The sequence below is a fragment of the Magnolia sinica genome, chromosome 4, assembly GCF_029962835.1.
Source record: "Magnolia sinica isolate HGM2019 chromosome 4, MsV1, whole genome shotgun sequence".
Taxonomy (NCBI): domain Eukaryota; kingdom Viridiplantae; phylum Streptophyta; class Magnoliopsida; order Magnoliales; family Magnoliaceae; genus Magnolia; species Magnolia sinica.
Window position 1 is genome coordinate 79674096 of NC_080576.1, and position 20348 is coordinate 79694443.

The 20348-nt window shown below is 37.9% G+C and overlaps 2 protein-coding genes across 10 annotated transcripts; one reads left to right on the forward strand and one right to left on the reverse strand.

The window, feature by feature from the left end:
• Positions 1 to 1719: 1719 nt before the first annotated feature.
• LOC131244566 (condensin-2 complex subunit H2-like) lies at positions 1720 to 5124 on the reverse strand. Its single transcript, XM_058244092.1, has 3 exons — positions 4720 to 5124; positions 4517 to 4616; positions 1720 to 1966 (listed from the first exon to the last, which is right to left on the reverse strand). Exons 1-3 carry the CDS (start codon positions 4907 to 4909, stop codon positions 1954 to 1956), a joined length of 303 nt encoding a protein of 100 aa, XP_058100075.1. The 5' UTR covers positions 4910 to 5124; the 3' UTR covers positions 1720 to 1953.
• A 9618-nt stretch (positions 5125 to 14742) lies between these two features.
• LOC131243267 (uncharacterized) lies at positions 14743 to 20090 on the forward strand. 9 transcript variants are annotated; one of them, XM_058242484.1, is made up of 6 exons: positions 14743 to 16187; positions 16625 to 16717; positions 16801 to 16872; positions 18047 to 18145; positions 19514 to 19599; positions 19698 to 20090. In XM_058242484.1, exons 2-6 carry the CDS (start codon positions 16643 to 16645, stop codon positions 19831 to 19833), a joined length of 468 nt encoding a protein of 155 aa, XP_058098467.1. In that variant the 5' UTR covers positions 14743 to 16187; positions 16625 to 16642; the 3' UTR covers positions 19834 to 20090. The 9 variants fall into 9 exon arrangements, 6 of the variants coding, with proteins under 6 accessions (XP_058098467.1, XP_058098465.1, XP_058098466.1 ...); XM_058242482.1 differs by having other exon boundaries at positions 14743 to 15977; positions 16110 to 16717; XM_058242483.1 differs by having other exon boundaries at positions 14743 to 15521; positions 15924 to 16717.
• The last annotated feature ends 258 nt before the right edge of the window (positions 20091 to 20348 follow it).

A 20348-nucleotide genomic window follows, 5' to 3' on the forward strand; every position in this document is an offset into this window, starting at 1 on the left:
AGTAATCATTGAAAGTGGTCCTATATGGTGATGTTAGAACATCTAAGCTAGGCATCACATGTGCCAAGTGAGAAAAATTTTCAGGCCAATACTATCATCAGGTGGGCAACACCACAGGGAAGAGTGAGGAGGGACACCAAACATTGATAAGCCCATGATTCAGCACAGGCCCACCAAGGTTGTGTATTTCATTCAGCCCGTGCATCAAGTGCGCCCCACCCACAACTCTAGAAAATGGGATCTATAGTGGAGGTTTTCTAGCCTCACATGCAGCTTTAGACAGCAAGTGTAGGACATTTGAGCCATGCAAAAGGTGAGCCCCACTATACAGTTGACCTGGAGCAAAATTCAGATGGAATCCACTCATTAGGTAGGCCACCTTAACAACAGAAGATGGTTGAAGGGAAAAAAAAACATGCCAATGGTCCAAATTCAATGTACACATGCTGGGCACCTGATAAGTGAAAATACAAAGATAAGCAAACAGGGTTAGTGCATTAGAGAGAAGATTTTGCTGCACTCATTTGGCAGAGAATTGGAAGGCGAGCAGAGGAATTTTATTTACCCACCCAAAGAGAACCCGCCTCGTTTTGTACCAGGCCAACATCAGTGGAGCCCACCTAATAGGATGTTCCACACATGTACCATGTGAAGTGCATGTGAAAGCTAGCAGGAGGGGGGAGTTGTCATCTTCTCACATTTCAATCTTAAATTTGGCAGACAAGAAGCCATGGAGGAGATACGGTCCGTTCATCCAGAGGGTCTAAGCATGAACGGGCCATGGAGTGAAAGTCACATCTAATAAGACAACCATAGCCACCTGATGATTGTAGTACAAATGAACATGATGAGAAATTTTCAACAGTCCAATTTCATCTAGCTGACCCCAAATAATTGGGATAAGGCTTAGATGATGATGATGATGATAACACAAAGTTTGAGAAGTGGCCAAAGAACTTGGGAAGTGAGTGTACCTGACTTGTGATTTGGGATATTCCACGTATCGTGCAATGTGTAATATAGTAACACTTTGATGATTTGGGACAATATGCCCAACTTGGAATCGCTTTTTCTTCTTCACCAAATATCAGTAAAGCTCTTTTTTTATAGTAAAGTTCTTTTCTAATTTTCTAATTGATCAACCAAAAGGAGCCCAACAAGCATATGTATAATCAGTAACATTTTGGCACCTGCTGTTGCTGATCCTCATGGCACTTGGCATGACTGCAAGCTTGATCTAAAACATAATTTCTAGATAAAGAACATTTTGGCACCTGGTATTGCTGATCCTCATGGCGCTTGGCATGACTGCAAGCTTGATATAAAACAGAATTTCTAGATAAAGAACATTTTGGCACCTGGTGTTGCTGATCCTCATGGCACTTAGCATGACTGCAAGCTTGAGATAAAGCAGAATTTCTAGATAAAGAACATTTTGGCACCTGCTGTTGCTAATCCTCATGGTACTTGGCATGACTGCAAGCTTGATATAAAGCAGTGTTTTTCTAGTCAACTTGAAACAATGAAAGGTCTACTCTATACACTTTAAGGAATTGCTTTCTAACTGTGAATGCTTCCATACATGGGCAAATTTTCAACTAATTAAGAAGATTTTGTTTCTTAATTTTTGATTCAAAAAATAGGATTTGAAATCATAGCATTTGCAAAATGATGCAAAAATGAATCATGGTCTAAAGAACAAGAAATGAACCATTGTTCTCTTTCTTCATGGGAGGTAGACTTCTTTAGATGCAGTTTTATTGCTGATTGTCTTTTCCTTCCAACACCCTAATTAAATTTAAAACCACAATTTTTGAAATTTTAACAACTAAAGTTCAATAGAGTGGAAATAATGGAAACTGAAATTAACTTCCCTACCATTGGTACAAAGAGATGAGCTCCAAACTTCAGTTACTTCAGAAATTAACTTCTGACTACCACCATGATGTTTTTTTAGCCATCCAATCTGTTCATAAGGTCACACAAACCAGGATGAAGGGAAAACACAAATATCAGCTTGATCCAAAACTTTGGCGGCCCCAAGATCTAATAGGTACAATTACAAACTACTCTAATCAAACAGCAATAAAGAATAGCAAAAGTTACTAAAAAAATATCCACATCAAATTCAAATAAGAGAGTAATAAACAAAGTTGAATAAAGAAGAAAATGATGAGAAAAGTTAAGAAGCAGCACTTTATGTTATTTGTTTATTTAAACAAAAAAAAAAGGATGAGACTTATCTATATCTATATATATATATATATATATATATATATATAAGGCAACACATTTGCATTGAATTAATATGGTGACCTAAACAAAAAACAAAAAATCCAACATTTTTAGACCAAATGCATATAAAACTAAAATTAATCCCATCTAGAAAATGAATAAAAATGAGAAAGCAACAAATCAAATGCTGCAATATTTACAAAATTACCACCAAACCCATCTCTAAGAAAAAAATCTTTTCAAACTCACCAACATGGATGTAGCCATGCTCATTGCGAATAAAATGTTCATAACATCATGGACTCCCATGCTTTCCATTATATTAAATTACATTAGGTGTGTGATTTACCATAGACAACCTCCCAACAGTTTTGGGAGGATAGGTAGATTGTTCAGCAGCCTTTACAACTTATCAGTTCAGAAAGATTAACAACTATGAGACAGTCAGTAACCAAATTGTTGGACTCCTATTTCAAAAGAAACATGATAGGTTATGAGAAGGAGCTCATTACTTTGTTGAGGTTTAGATCTCTCAAGACAGGACAAAATGATATAGAAATGGTTGTCTTTGGGGAATTTTTCATAAAATCCATCTATGGGAAATTGGACGGAAGGGGATACCTTGCATTAAAAAGGCATCATGTTTGGAAATGCAAGGAAAGCAGATTCGGCAATAAAGAGGACTATTTATTTTCCGTCAAAGGGAAGCAAAATCACAAATCCACTTGTTGATGTGAATGCGATAGAAATTTCTGGATGAAATCAATTCCACCAGACTGCGATTTCAAGCCTCCCAAACACATACAATATTGGTGCAGCCAAACGGGCATTAAAAAATAAAAACAAATAAAAATAGAGGGTAAAACAAATAAATAGAAGAAATTAAACAGGTTGTATCATACTCATAGTCATATCCATCATGTCATATGCAATATGGGTATGCCAGTGGACTTGAAGAATCTGGGGTATTTGTTAATTGTTAGTTTCTCTACCCCTATGGCTTTTTATTTTTTTATTTTTTATTGGGTGAATCAGATTTTGTTGCCCTATAGTTGATACTTCTTGATTCATCCTCTTTACCGGTTAGTTGTAAATCAACATTTCCTCTCTTTAGAAGCATATTAGAGTTTGTTGAGGAGAGTTTAGTTGTTGTTTTGAATAAGAAAAGTTAGAAGGCAGTTATAAACAGAATTTGGTTTATTTTCTGCAACTTTTTGATTCAGATCCTGTATTTTTCTTGCATGAGGCTTTGAGCTGCACCAATGTTGCAAGTGAGGTTTAAAATCAATGTATTGGGTATCGTATTGTTCACCATCACCTATTAATTGAATTAGAAGACTTTCACTTATTGAAGCCTGGATTGTTTGCAATGTGAATTTCCAATTGTCTGGAATAGTCAAAGTTCACCACTGTTAGCATGTATTGCATGGGACCTGATAACATCTATAGGTGATATTTAGTCTTGGCTATATCTACAGTAGGACTAGAAATTTAAACGGTTGGATTGAAATATGCGCGTGCATGAGCAGATTTATCAAACTCAAGCAGAGTACCATACAATTCATGAAGGGAAGATAGTAAGACAACGATAACAAACAGTAAAATTCATATGTAAGAAGAAACTTGAAGAACCAAAGAGACTGAGCACAACACCAGCAAGGAGCAAACCTTCAGCCTTGTACTAGAGTCAATAGAATTATCCCATCTCTAATACTCCTACCATGAAAAAAGAAAGCTACAAAAACTTCATTCTAATTAGTGTGTGTTGCTACGAGCCATATTTATGGAGGTGACTACACAGTTTCCTTTTCGCTTCACAAAACTACACTTTCCAGGGGCAACAAATAAAGCCTTCTAATACAGCTGGACTTTCTAAGATACTGTAGTAATCAAATAAGGAAATATTCATAATAGAGTTTCTAAAATAAAATCATGCATATAAAAACTACTTAGATAGGAATTCTTGCCACATGTGATTAAGTGGACCCCATTTGGTCATTTTCTTGTGCATACATATGAAACATGGGTGTCTGGGTGAGGTGCGGTTGCATCACACACCATTCCACTATTTTTGGGGCAACACAGAAAAATGGAGAGTGCATTAACCGGTCCCCTTTCCTTCCCAAAATCAATATTCAAAACAATTCAACCAGGGAATTATTCAAATAAATGTTTGGAATGCTTTTATACATTTGCACCTAATCGAATATGAAATTTTTTTTAAAAAAAAAGAAAAAGAAAAGAAAAAAAAAGGAAACAGAACAACAGTCAGAATTCAAACCTCTTCTGAGAAATGAACTCCAACGCATGCAAAACCAAAGAATATAGATATTCCACGTTTCGACTATACACCTGAATCGAACCTTGAATAAGCAGAGCAACTACAAAACAGGAAAACAAAAATTTTCAAAAGAACCCCCTTGACAGAATGAGAAATCATGGAAAAACCAATGAGAACAAAGGGAATTCGAATAAGAACGGGACCTTCGACAAAATTCACAGAGGGGTGGCCGCCTTCAACTTCAGCCTCGATTTCTCTGGAACAGATCTTGAGAAGATAGTCTTCGAGGTTCTTGGCGAGATCAACAGCCCAGTTCGATTTAGGGTCGCGATTGGGCTGCAGGATGCGGAAACTAGCGCCACTAGCGCTGTCGTGCTCTTCTTTTTCTGTCATCTTTGGTGGGACGACTGTCAATGTGATTCCATGGACTGTTAGTTGAATGCCATTTCTGAAAGAAACCCTAGATATGGAATGGAGTGGGAGAAACGAGAGAGCTAGAATTGGGCAATCAGGGTTTTGAAAATGGAACCCTAGAAAAATGCGGGAGAGAGACAAGGAGATATGGTTGAAATGGGCTGGAAGAGAGAGAGAAAGAGAGAGAGAGAGAGAGGGAATGGGGTTTTCCCCAAGGAGGGGAGTGATAGAATGAAATAAGGAGGGGAGGGAAAGAATAAAACATTTCGTAAGAGGGGGAAAAGAAAAAGGAGAGCGCAATTTTCACATTTTGTACCTGCTATGGCCCTGCTACGGTCTAAAACCGTAGCTAAAAGCCCCTTCGCCGTAGCCATTGTGTTGTCCGTTGTAGCCCTTCCGCGTTCACACGTCTGGCGGGATCTTGATGAACGGATTTTTCAAGGGCTTCATGGGGTCCATCTTGATGCATTTGATATATCCACTTCGTCCATTAATTTTGTAATTTTTTTTATAGGAAATGACCCCGGCATCTAGGCAAATCAAAGGTCCAATTGAACCACACCATCAATCAATGATAGGTATTAATCTCCACTGTTTCCTAACGTGTGGTCCACTTGAGCGTTCAATCTACTTCCCTTTTTGGGCTCCTGCCCTAACATTCTCTTTCAAAACGAATAGACGTATTAGATGGAGCACACAAATTTTAATGGGCCTCGTAGAGTCCCTTATAGGGCTATCCCATGTTGGATGGACGTGTGAAGATGGTAGCTTTTAGCTACGGTTTAGGCTTTTTTAGCTACGGTTTTAAGCCATAGCAATATAACTACAGTTTATATCCGTAGCTAAAAGCTAGCATGGTCCGTAGCCTTTAGTCATTTTTTTAGTAGTGTACTTCTAAGTGCAGACCGTTACCCCTATGTTGCCGTTTATCGAACTCTGTGTCATGATTAATGGTTTATGTTATTAATAGATGAATGCATGCTAACTTGTGCATCCTCATATGCCTTGTTTACTTTCCATGAATTGTTATCTGTGTATAAGGAAGCCTTTATATTTGATTGGTTTCTAGAATATGTTGAATTTGCTAATTTATTGCTCATGCTTCTTACTACTCACTTGTCTATATACTCAATTTATCTTACCGCCCATGAATTGCTGTGTTAGTCGTAATACGGCCTGCATGTTCGATAAAATGCTAAAACAAAGTAGAAATTTCCTGAGTTGTTGTTTGTACACTTTCCTGGAGCTTTAATAATTAATTTATTAGTATATTGATTAATTGCAGCTATTTGGTTAATTAAGTTGGTGGACAAACTATAAATTTACGAGGGTAGGCATAATTGAGTGGGTCGCCCCAGACTAGTCCGATTGACCTAGGTTGGACGTGGACAACCGACAATAGTTGGACTACGTAGGATGCTTGCACCCAATGCCAGTTGCGCTGAGGTTCACCGAGTCCACCGAACTAGTTTACTAGCTGACAAACCATGTGTGTCCTCCATGTATGTTCACGTCTGCTTGAATCTGAAGCACCCCCATACCCTAAAGAGACCTACTGATAACTGTTAGTTATATGATCCTTATGTATCAAGAGCCGGGCATGATGGTATGGGACACTGTGTCCGTACTGTTGGCCTACGCTGGGGTGACGAGCATCTCCTTAGTGACCGATGAGCAACCAATAAGGCCATGAGCTCAGTACATCAAACTGTAATGATGTCATGACTGTTCCACAATTATGTTTGGGTGACAACCCTTACATCATTGTGGGCGCCCTCCACCCGTCGATGGGCGGCCTAACCCTCTGCGCCCGGGCTATGTCATCCGAGTCTTGAGTGATTGGTTGGGGTAGTGTTAGCCTTACATTGATTGAGGAGTTGTCGTTTGGGTGGTAAACCTTAATATAGATTAAGGATTGCAAGCACAGAGCCACTACGGCCGCCCTGGGCCTAATAATCTGGATAAGGCCATTCATTATATGGAGATGTTCCAACTTCCCCAATTTTGCTGGATGAACGGACTTAATTAATTCACTTGGCTAACATGAACATTCATCGCATTGCATTAGTTAGGTGTGACAACTTGGGAGTGGAGGTCATATGATGAGGGAGTGTGTAACACCTCGTACCTTTTAATACTTAGGTGTTACCATTTAAATCAAATCTATCATAAACATGTATTAAAACACACATATTAATCTATAACCCACACCATGGTTGATTACTCACGATCCGCCCTTGACTGACCCTTAAATTCACAAATATAAAACTTCATCATCACTTACTAGTCAACCCATGATTTAAATCCAGCCATCTAGGCATGAGATATTGTACCTAAAAATCTCAAGATCAGCCTATTAACTCAATCATGTATCAATCTAACAATCAAGAACAGTTGTCATCCACCAAGTAGCCCATCCATCTGTTAGTCTTTAAGATAGATCATCGAATCATTCATTGGGGACCATGGGATTTTGTGGTAATTCTGGTGATCCTTTGGGGATACTACTAGCATTAAAATATGTTTGAGGGATGATCTAGATCATCTAATCCACCATCATAGTCCATGATCTCTGATCATATATGAAATCCTCACTAAAATGTACTAGATTAGTTATTCAATTTAAGATTTTGAACCTATTTGACCGTAAAATTGGCCATCTAACCATCCATCATAGGCCATGAAACGTCCTGATCATCCAAACAAATTCCTAAGGCCCTTTTGACTAATAGAGTTCAGATTGAAATCAATCTGACCGTTAGGTTAATAAAAGTCAATAGAATAAAACAAAATCTAGTTTCAATGGCCCACCTAAGCTATGATCCACCTCAATACTGGTCAGATATCCTATTAGGAGTCTCTCAACAATTAATATCCAACTTTGGAATGATCCGGCCAGCAAATCGACAAGAATCCAAAACTAAAGCTAAAAATTTAGAGGTATGGCCCAACTGATCTCTTTATCTACCCAACATTTGGTTAGAGAACTTAATTGGGACCTCTAAAGTGAATGGACGGAGTAGATCTCACGAAACATCACTCTGGACCCCACTTTCTAAGTAGGCGTGTACACGAATTGTGTGCACCCACAGTGCATAAGACCGTGCATACGGTCAAAACGGGTCTGACTCGATAAAAATCACAGAAATCAGGGATTTCTCCATTTCTCCCGCCATTTGCGAATTCAAACGAACCACAACCGTCCGTTGATGCAATCGACGCATTATAATATCCCACATCGAAATCTAAACTGACCATCTTCTGCAGATGGTCCCACTGACCCTAACCACGGTGAAATCCACGGTCGACAGTCACCCACACGAGCTCGGTCAGTGACTGATCAGGAACTGCAAAGAGGAGCGCTGACGAGGAGGAGAAATCCACGTCCGCAGGAGCGCTGGCAAGTCCAGCCATTGGAAAGCGTCAAACGACAGCCACGCACGCAGCAGAGGCCTCGTCACCCCTACCATTTCCGGAAATATCTCCTTCCATAGCTGAAAGCGGAAGGAATCTTCCCACTTATGGAAACAAGTCATCTCAGCCGAACGTTGATCTCTATAAGCTTCCCACGAACAGATCCTGAACGTCGGCCTTAGGGCTCCGTGAAAATCTCATAGCTAGCCGAGAAATCAAGGAGAAGTTGACGAGATAATAGGATCGGGGCAAACCGTTTCCAAGTGGCAAATCATGTACGCTCTTCGAACCTTTGTCATCGTAGAGTGGACCCCACATGCGTCCCAAGAGTCATCTGAACCGTCCTAATGGCCCTGATCGTTGGATTAGCCGGACGTTACAAAATCACCATGACTGATGGGTCATCTTCCTTAAACCGACCGTGAAAACCGTCCTCTTAAGATCGGGTCCTTTCACTAATCCGAGACATCCACCGGGCGTCCCACCTCATCAAAAGTCCATTAGGAATGATCGGACGGACTCATGCAAACACCAGACCGCATCTAAAGACTTCTATACAAGGATTCTCAATCCTTCTTCTGCTAACTCCGCGCTAATCCCAGCGTTTAGGCGCAGGAACGTCTATAAATGGTAAGGCTATAAATAGCCGGATATTAGTTCGTTTTTCAAGGAAAAGAAAAGAATAGAAAGAGAGAGAGAGAGAGAGAGAGAGAGAGAGAGAGAGAGAGAGAGCAGCTGTTGGAACGAGTGGCTGGCTACTGTTGTAACTCGACTCGGTTGCCGTTGTTAGCTGGTTAGCGTTGGATTCCGACCCATCTTCCCATGAGAAGAGGAGAGTGTAGAGGGGAGAAGGTGCAGAGAAGAAGAAACTTGAGGCAGGCGCCGCTGGCATATACCCGACTCGGTCCACACCAGCCGAGCCAACTCTCTGCTTCTCCCTCATCTCGCTCACGGCAGTTGGTAAGCTCTTCATGTCCGCACTCTGCTCCATTAACACCATCAGTTAAATCTCAAATGGAAGTTCTAATCACCCACTCGGTTCGATGACCCGATTGGATCCCTGTGCAGATTCAACGACTCGAACTGAGTTCATGACCGAGTTCTGTGACCTGGTCGAACTCTGAACAAGTGGCAACTCGTCCCACCTCTTCCAGCTGTCAAGAACACCCCCTTGCTCAGGTATCTCAACCGACCTCAGTCCCTTTACTGTAACATTTCACTCAACTCGTTAACGAGTTGACTCTACCCAACCGAATCAAGCAGTGAGTTAACTCCAGAAATCCACGTTTGGAACTAGCCAAATAGGCCCTGGAGAGAACACAAAACCCCTGAGTTGAAATAACCCAGAAACAGTTGTTAATGGGCTCCATCATCCTTTTATCTTTACCATTAGTAACTAGACTGAGTTGACTCGGTGATAGTGTGTGGAAATGGTGCATCCAGGGAGGCATTTAATTGGCTACACTGAGGGTTAATCATACCTCATCCACCCTCCAACGGCTGAGAACAATCATCGTTCAAGTATAAAAACCAACACCTAATTGGTTATGAGTTGATTCGTCCAGCCCCCAACTGAGTTGACTCGGTTGTGACTTACTAGTGTCTTGTAACATTTCATCCAGGTTCAACTAGCAACTGTTTACCTTAGAGGACATTTCTTCCTTCAACCTGTCTAAACAAGTAAGTAGAAAATAAGGTTTATATAACTATTAGACTATATGTAAGTTGGAATTAGAAGATTAAATTATACTTGCTTAGATTTTAGGATCTTTACATCCACCTCATAAGAACATTTCAAATCAAGAGGATCATTCATTCAAGGTGAGGATTACCTTCAAGCTTTTTCCACATCTTGATAATTAGCCTTGCTATTTTTCCTTATTCATTTATCTCATTAATTGTTTAATGTAGTGGATCGCTTTTATTGATTTTGATTCCTCAAGATAATTGATTAATTGGTTTCGATGTGAATTAAATGCCTCTAATCTAATTTGAAATGTATGCTTTAGATGTGCATGTGATATCTTGATATTATTATATATAATTTAGTTTATCATTTATGATTACTTGATGGTGTTTGTGGAAGTCCTTGAAACTAGTCATTTTTCTCTCAAATACATTAAATGGAATTTCCTTGTCGTGGACATACCATCTTGAGAATCGTTTGTGCCTTTGTGGCGTTTTGGCGACAATCCCTGTCTATCGCATCCTTGAATGGACCGATTGCCTTATATGGCTTTGATTCACTCCTTGCACTTTTGTGGCTTTAATGACGGATCATGGTCCGTCGTAAAAGGAATTTTTTGCAAATTTTTTCAATTTTTTAGAATATGGTGGAAAATTATGTTTTTTTGTATTCTAATAATTGTTTTTAATGGAATTTCAGTGGTTTAATTGTACATATTTGTATCTAAGATTATTTTTTAACAATTGATTGAATGCAAATATATATATATATATATATATATATATATATATATATATATATATATATATATATATATATATATATATATATATATATATATTGTTTTTATATTAAATGAGTGGAATTTTTTCCTTTTTTAATTTAAAAGTAATATTTAAATGATTTGTAATATCACATGAAAATGAATATTGAGAAGTTTAAAAATTTTAACAATGTTTGAGAAAAAATTTAGATTATGTAAAAAATAAAAATCGTAATTTAATTTAAAAAAAAAACTATTTTGTGGGAAAAAAAAAAAAAGAATATTGAATAAAGTTGATAATTCTGAAAAAAAAAAAATTGATTTTGAGAAAAAAAATAATATCCTGAAAAAGAAAATTAAAAAGATTTTTAAAAAAGTGAAAATTTTCAATGTTGAAAAATGAAAATATTTTGAAAAAGAAAATGAGAGTTTGTATTTGAAAAATAAAATAAAATTGTGAAGTTCGATAAAAATTGACCAGTTCGAAAAAAAAATGCTTTAAAAAATGGGGAAGTTAGAAAGAATTGAAAATTTTAAAATAAAAAGATATTAAAAAATCGATACTTCAACAAAAAACAAACATTTTGAAACGAAAAATAAAGAAGTTGACATAATTTGTGATTTTGAAAAATAATTGAAAATATTCAAAATTTGAAATTAAAAGAAAAAGTTCTTTATAAAAATACTGAGATTTTGTAAAAATATATATCATTTTAGAAAAGAAAATTGAAAAGTTGAAAACAAAATGTTGCTTTTGAAGAAAAAAATCGGCATTTTGGAATTTTTGGGGAAAAAAAAAAATAAAATTTGAGAAAATTTTTGAGATTTTGAAAATAAAAATTCAGAATTTGTATTTAAATTTTTTTTGAAATATTTTATAATAAAAATGATATTTTGTTAAAAGTTTTCAAAGAAAAATTAAGAGTAAAAAAATATACATTTTGAAAAAAAAGTTATTTTTAAATGGAAATTGAAATTTATCTGTGAAAAAAATATATTTTTTAATAAATTATTAGGCACATCCACTAATTGAACCTTTAACCATTTTTGGACAATCTAATTAGTCCAGATTGAAGAGTAAATAACTTCAGATGTTTAAATCAAATTTCACTCAAATTGTTGATCAATCTTGTATGCCCAATATCTTTCTCATATGTAGCCTGATCGGGGTGAGTAACTAGTCAAATTGAGGGTATTGATCAGTAAAATAGAGTGAATGGACCAGACATATAAAATGGGCCAAATATTCTGGTCAAAATTGTGACCCAACTTATTGACCTCGCGAGAACCTAAGAATTGATGTTAGTAAGTTTTGTGGGCCCCATCATGATGTGTGTCGAACATCAACACCGTGCATTTGATGTGTCCCCTTTAGGTTATGAGATATCTCAAAATCATCCATATATGGAACTTAGGTGGGCCATACCATCTAAAACCATGTGAAGACATCCTAAAAAATATAAAAGCACTTGGTGGGGCCCACATGAGTTTTGGATGCGGCTGAAACTTGGTCTGACCCCTCATCCAAGTGGGACACACATAATGAGTGGGTTGGATATGTGAATCACATTTAGGCAGGCCTAATATATGATTATGAATGTTTTAAGAAAACCCATGTCTACTACATTTAGGTGAGCTACTCATTACCTTTACCGGAGTAAACTTTGTAGGGTCCACCGTTATTTATTTATTACTTGAGGTCTAAAGAATCAAAAAAAAGCATATCCAAAGCTCAAGTGGACCAGACCATAGGAAATAGTGTGATTGAACCTCTACCGTAAAAAAATTCTTGGAGGCCATAGAAGTTTTGGATCAAGCTGATGTTTGTGTTTTATGGTCCACTTGGGTTTTGGATTTACCGAAAATTTGGGATCAACCCACATCGTTCATCCATTTTTTGAGATCATTTTAGAGAATTATCCAAAAAATGAACCATATCTAAAGATTAAATGAACCACACCATAAATAAGGGGAACTGATTGGCTACTCCCCCTGACACCAGCCAATGGCTGGTGGTCAGTGCTCTGTGGGCCCCACCATGATATATGTGTTTTATCGATGCCTTCCATTTATTTTTAAAGATCATCTTATGGCATGAAACCAAAAATGAGGTATATCCCAATCTAAAATAAACCACATTACAGGAAATATTGTTGAATGAGCGTCAACCATTAAAAACATTTTGGGGGCCATAAAAGTTTTGGATTGAGATGATTTTTGTTTTTCCCCTTCATCTAGGTATGTATGACCTAATAAACGGATTAGACGTCAAATAAACAGTACAGTGGGCCTCAGAAGGATTTTAATGGTGGGTATTCAATCACTATTGTTTTCATGTGGTATAGTTCCCCTGAGATATATATACCTCTCATTTTTGGAATCATATCCTAAAATGATCTTTAAAAATGGATAAATACATACAACATGTTGGGGCCCACAGAGCACCGACCACCAGTCACAGGGCTGGTGTTAGGGGTAGTAGTGAGACTAGCTATTGAAGTGACGTCACCAAGCACCATGGCCCCCATCATGATGTATGTTCTGTATCCACACCTTCCATCCATTTGGAGAGATCATTTTAGGGCAATATCCAAAGAATGAGATAAATCCAAAGCTCCATTGGACCCCATCACAGAAAACAGTGGGACAGTGACGCCCACCGTTAAAAACTTCAAAAGGCCACAAAAGTTTTAGATCAAGTTGATATTTGTGTTTTCCCTTCTTCCGTGCCTTTTTAAACTTTTGAACAGGGTGAATTTTAAATAAACATTATGCTGGGCCTTTGGATAGTTTCAACGGTTGGAATTACTCTCTCCACTGTTTTCTGTGGTGGGGTCCACTACAGCTTTTTATCTACCTCATTCTTTCGCTCATGCCCTAGAACGATATCTCAAAATGGATGGAGAGTGTGGATAGCCCACAGAACTTGGTTTCGTCATTTCAATTAGGGCGTTCAGAGAGATTGCCCTAATTCCAGTGTCTCATCTCTCTCTCTCTCTCTCTCTCTCTCTCTCTCTGCCGCACCCTATCCTCTCTCTCTCTGATCTCTCCACCACAGATCTACCGTTGCCGAACGCCCTACCTACGCACGCCCTCTCTCTCTCTCTCTTAAGCTTGGTTGAAGGCCATTCATGACCGTGAGGTCTCTCTCTCTTTCTCTCTTTCTCTCTCTCTCTCTCTCTCTCTCTCTCTCTCTCTCTCTCAATCTCTCTCAATCTCAATACTGATTGCACACCACCTTTTCTCATTGATCTTGAAAGGGGCTGTTTTGGGGTGTGCGAAACATGATTCGAAATCCAGGATTTTGGGGTTTGCCAAACATGATTTGGATTGAGAATCCTGGATTCTAATTCCTAACTGCCTAAGATCCATGCTGCCAAAAGAGCCACAACTTCTTGAGATCTTACAAGTGGGGCTCATGTGTTGGTGGTCCAGACTGATGGATCCCACCATGGGTTGGGGATTCCCCAATATCTCCTGCTGGAACAATACCAACCCTTCGATCTTTGACCTGAAAATAGGAGGTTAGCAAAAAATAAAGCGAGAGTCCACATTCAAGGGGGGAAAAGGGCCAGATGTTGGATTCTTAGTGACCTTCCAAACAGCAAAATCTTTGAGAATCTCTTACCCACATTACTGTTCATTAGTTGAACAAGGACTACTAAGTCATGAGCCCCCCACTTTTTACAAATGCATGTCCTCTGCTCAAAGTTCATGTGCATTAATTCTGATTGATATTAGTATTTTTTTCTGCACCTTTTCAGTTTATAATGCCTGCCATATTGTGATGGGAATGGTGGACATTTATTAAACACTTGAAATTAAAGAAGTATCCAACTGTCCTATTTCAACAAGCCTCCAGGAGTTAAGAGGGCAGGTTGGTTCAAGCCAATTTCATTTTGGGATAGTGACTGATATGCCCCCTATTGTATAACGATGGTGACCATTTACTTTCTATAGCTGCTGATACAGCTATGAAGTAACCATTTTTCAATACCATTGTGGGATGCCTTTAAACTGGTATTTGGTTTCATACATGCACTGTCCAGTTGATGAATGGATCTGCTTGGTTTTGGCCTGGGGCATCTAAGTGAGGTGCTCACCTGATGGATGGCCTGGATCTCATTCGCATCTAAGATACACTACTTATTTTGACTTGTCCCTCTAGATTGAGATGTTTCTTAGATACTCCATTATACATGGATTGGAGTTTCCTTTCTTACCATCCTTCATAACAATCATCTGTTCTGTTAGATCATCCACTCAACCTGTCATAGGATCTGTCATACTATTCATAGCACCTATCTGTTCTGTTACCACTTGCATCTGCTGCATCATCTTCCTCCAAAGCTTGTTTTGATCTTCCCCTTCCATCCTAGGACTAAAAGATGTCCAGCTATGTGTGTGCATTTAATTTTGGAACTAGATGGGGGCAAAGATTTGACTGGAATATGGACAAATTTTGGAAATTTGGTGGATTGTTATTGGGTTGCAATTGGACAAAGCCATTTTAAATTCAAAAGGTGATGGTAATTGCACTGCAGGTTATAGGTTGGAAGTTGGCTAATTTAAGAACTGATTGAGGGTCTGTTTGGGACAGATTTTGAGGTTGGATGTGTAATAGGATTGAAGTTGGGGAAGGAATGAGCTGTAGTTTGTACTGTGGACAGAGATGGGTGTTTAAGGTTGTTTTGGAGTATGCAGATTCTGAAGGCTGTTTATGACAGGTAGTGTGCATAGTTGGGTGGTTCCTAGGTTGAGAACTAGGACGGGCTCTAGGGCTGGGTTCTGTTCTGGAAAATATGATTGTGACCGTTCATGGGAGCCTGTTTTCTCCTTTTCCTTTCGGAATGACATACCCATATGGACACATTATCATACCTTGGCATGGATGTGGATATGGAGACTGCTCAATTTAAAAAATAGCAGCATGTGGCTATAGCCATAACCATGCCATATCCCGTATTCCTACCCATACTGTATAGTTTAGGTACAACTACTCTTGATCTGTACAAGTGTGTAGGTACCATAGTGGTTGCATGCTACATGCATTCTTGTGACAGCATTCACTGCTTGATTATTATTATTATTATTATTATTTTACGAAGGTCTTCTAATTTCTGATGTAGATGGAGATGCAGTTGCTTTACTCCAAGCTTCATGATAAGTACACAGAACTGAAGGTTTGCATGGCTTTTGACACTAGTCTATTTTTACAAGAATTATTGAGAAGTACCTTCTTCTTCTTTTTTTCTTTTTTCTTTTCTTTCTTTTTTTCATTACTTCTCCTAATGGTTTGGGCTCGGCATGTTTAGATGAGAAAGGATCAAAGGAATCTGAGATTGAGCAGTACAACCATGAACAGAAATCAAAGTTTATGAATTATGTATCTGGTACTCTTTTTCCTCATCATATTTCTCATCCTTCATTTACTTCATTTGGTTTTATTGCATTTTTTATCATGCTTCAAAATTGTCAGCAGCACCTATTATGTCAGTCGATATCTCTATTGAACTGTATTATGCTGTTGATAATCTACTTTTTTTTTTTTTCCCTCTTATATTCTTTTCTTCAGATCCTACTACATGGACCGCCCCATTTCTTCAAAACCAATCTGCCTTGACTTTTTTGTGGTAGCATATGGCCTCTTCATGAAATAATTTCTTAATATATTGCATGCTTTCTGAACCCATTGTCATGTTTATCTCTTCTTTCTGTATTATTTTCCCAGCTGATTACCCTTAATCGCTCTTCATCTTCGAAAAACAGCATCACAAGTCATGGTTGTGAGTCTTGTGACTGGATTTTTAACTGTGGATATTATTTTCAGGACAACAAATAAGGACAAATGTTGAAGCTGTGGAACCATCTACCCAATTGGGATTGCGAACACTGTTTGGCTTGGCATGAATTGAATGTAAAGGTACGGTCAATCTCACATTCAATTTGTTAACTGGTAACTGAATTTCACTATTAACTATTGACCATGGAAACCATCTTTTACAGATTAATGCTATAAATGCTGCAACTGAAGCAGTTTGTCTTATTCTAAGTGTGGATGAGACGGTGAAAACACAGGTAAAGTCAACTTGTTAAAGATGGTGGTTTTTAAATTTTCTATTTTTATTTTTATAACTTGCCTCAACCTGTCATTGGTGCTTATATAGGTTTCTCTGTTCCAGTTCTTGCATTAGACCTGGTTCTTCTGGTTACTACGTTGCTCGCTCTTGACAAATTGCATTTCTTTGCATGAGCCCATTGAAGCACAGCACATGCTGTGATTTTGCTTCACATTTGATTTGCATTGTAAGATTTCATGTGTGATTTTTTTGAGCAGATTTTTCAATTAGCATAACTTACTCATCATCAGTTGTTTTGAAAGTTCATCAAATGATTAGTTTAAGAGGGATTAGCTCATCTTAATAGGTCTGACATCTATTAAAACGAAAACTTAGGAGACATTACCATTATACATTGCTAGGCCTGAACTACAAATATATATATAGAAGAATTCAGAATTTAAAGTATCCAATTTTCCATCTGCTTTTGGATTTGAGAAAAGAAGGAAATATAGAAAAAGATAATATATCATTCTGGAACTGGTTGTCTTGCTATTGCTTCCAGCTCCTCGAGTTACCTTTCAACCTGATCATTGTAATTGATTATCTTGGTGGGGAGAGTTCCAGTCATATGGTATCTGTCTCACATTTTCTAGCATATGTTGGATACTATTTGTCTGAGTTTTTCGGCATTGTTATGTTACTAGTGATAACATATGCCTCAATGGTTGGTAAGTTACTGTCCATGCAGGACATGCATACTGTGTCAAATGTGGGTCAAATCAAAGCATTGAAAAAATGGGCCCCAACCATGAAGATTATGTCATTCAAATCAGGTCAGTGCACCATAGGGAAAACAGTGGACTATTTAACTCATATCTGCTGATGATCCAATTCAACATATTGTGGCTTGCCTGTGAGTGAACTCATCTAATTTTTATGCCAGATGATCTTCTTGGCACACCTGTTTCATGGCTTGGATGTTGTACACACTTAACACCTGGCATTTGTGTTAAGGTTGATAGTACCATTCTGTCGATTGTGGGTGTATGTGATCGTTCCTACTAATTTCTCAATGTTCAAACTAGATTGGGGGCTGAGAGTGGGATGATCTAGCTTGAATACATTTATATGCAAACCATCAACCACAACAACAATTCAGGTTCACTCTGAATGCATTGTTTTCCAAACAGGTTAAGGATCTTCTAGAGTTATATGCAAAGGAGCATCATATTCTTGGCATGAATAAACCCCAACAACTGAGAGAGTTGGAAATCTTTGTTTCATTCAAGGTACAGTCTGTGTTCTAATTACAGGTTGGTATTTGTTATAAAAGATTTCACAAATCAGACTGGCAATCGAACTCATGAGGTGGCTGGATTAGTCAATTGCCCTGAAATGGCCTGAAGCAGAGGTCTGTTCACCAGACATTCCAGAAAAATCGCAATTTGGTCAATCTGTTGAAATGGTGAAAAATGTAAAGTAGTGCAGTACGAAATGCTGAAAAGTTGGAAAAAGTCGATATTTAAAATGTAAAGCAGTGCCGTGAGACTAGATGGGAAGTGGGAAATTTTTGATATTTTTTTAGTTTATTATTAGAAGCCAAAATATGTGCATTGGTGGGTGAAGCCAACACCAAATATCTGGGAGAAGGCTAAGCTGGTGATAATCATTATTGCAAACCAAAGTTATCTAATAAATTAGAAGAGTTGCAGACTGTAGTCGACTCCTCCCCTAGAAGTGATGACATTGAGCATTTTACATTGAGGTTGAGGGTACAAAATTCACAATTTAAAGTTATGGTTTGGTACTGAGGAAATGTGAAATCTAACATCAGTCTAATGAAACAATGAAAGAGGATTTCACTTGCTAGAGGGCTATCTTTCTTCCACACTACGGATTTGTGGATCTATATGTAACTTCTGTCAAGAAAAAAGGCACAAATGAGAGTGAATAAGTAGGAAGTGTAAAAAAAGAGGAATAGTTATTTACAACCATAGCATGGTAAGCTTACTAATCTGCACCATCTCTCCACTAACGTGCCAAATGTGTAGGACATCCAAGCCATACACAAGGTGGGCTCTTTCTGTGTTTCCTGGCACAAAATTCAGGCTGGGTTCATACCTTTAGATTAGATCAGATCACCAACTGTTCATTCTGATGGTGTGGGCCAACTGATCTTCAGGATGGGACCCACCTCTTTGACAGCTTGGGTGTCCTTCACACATTCTATGCAAAGCAGGAATCGCAACAGGACATGCTTCGTTTGGGCATTCTATGGTTATATATATGATCATTCCTCTCCAAAAAACATATTCAAAGTAGTTTTTATGCGTAAATCAACTAGGATTTCTCATTTTTACTTTTCATATTAAAATAAAAATAAAAATTGACTAACTAAAAACTCATTGAAAATGGAAATCACATCAGGTGACTGTATCAGCATATTCCTGCTGAATTGGATTGTTTAGGTAGAAAGTTGGGGTGATCTGATGGCTTGACATCCAAAACACTAGAAATATGGTTTTCTAAGGTTATTTTAACCACAAAACTCGCCAGTTGTCTACTATGCTTCACTACTTAATTCCAGTTTTTAAAACATTCGGAAGAAAAAAACATAGCCATCTATTTTATTGAGTCGAATTTTGATTTGAATGCAGGTAGGAGCTACAAGTATGACGGTCCTCAGAAGTTTATGGCAGGCCTATGGCTCCATGAGCACTGGGGAGGTTCAGATCATGCCCTGGTACAGCTCACGAATTCTCTTTTCGTATGATCAGAAAATACAAAAAGTATGTCTTCACTATTTGCAGATTAAAGGAAGCATGTCTTCACTATTGGCAGGCCTATTGGCTCCATGAGCACTGGGGAGGTTCAGAACATACAAAAAGTATGTTTGTCAAGTCTCACTCTCTGTCATGCAGCACATTGCCAAACTTGTTGGGAACAGAACTCTAGTTCTGCCCGTGCCTGCATTTAATGCCATCAATGGAGGATCACAAGCAGGCAATAAGCTGGCAATGCAGGTATGGTTGAAACAAATAATATGTTATGAGAAGTGTTGTTGTGAAAATGACAATCTTAATATGTTATGAGAAGTGTTGTTGTGAAAGTGACAATCTTTTCGACTGTGTTTCTTTTTTATTTTTATTTTATATTTCATATTTTATATTTTATAGGAGTTTATGATCCTTCCTGTTGGGGCATCCATTTTCAAATAAAAGTATGATTTTTGTTACCTTCAATTGTTTATGTAGGTAGGATATCATGTGTTCTATGCAGTGTGACATGAACATCTATTTCACTTGTTGACCTCATAATATTGTTATCATGGTTGCTGCTGTTGCTGAGCTACTACTACCACTGCCACAACTACCACCACTACCATCACTCTGTGAATATGTTTCCGTTATGAAACTACCAGCTGGTATTTTAGTAGTATGCACAGCTTTTTGGCTTGCTATTTTGTACTTTTTCTTACTTTTTTGGGTTCTG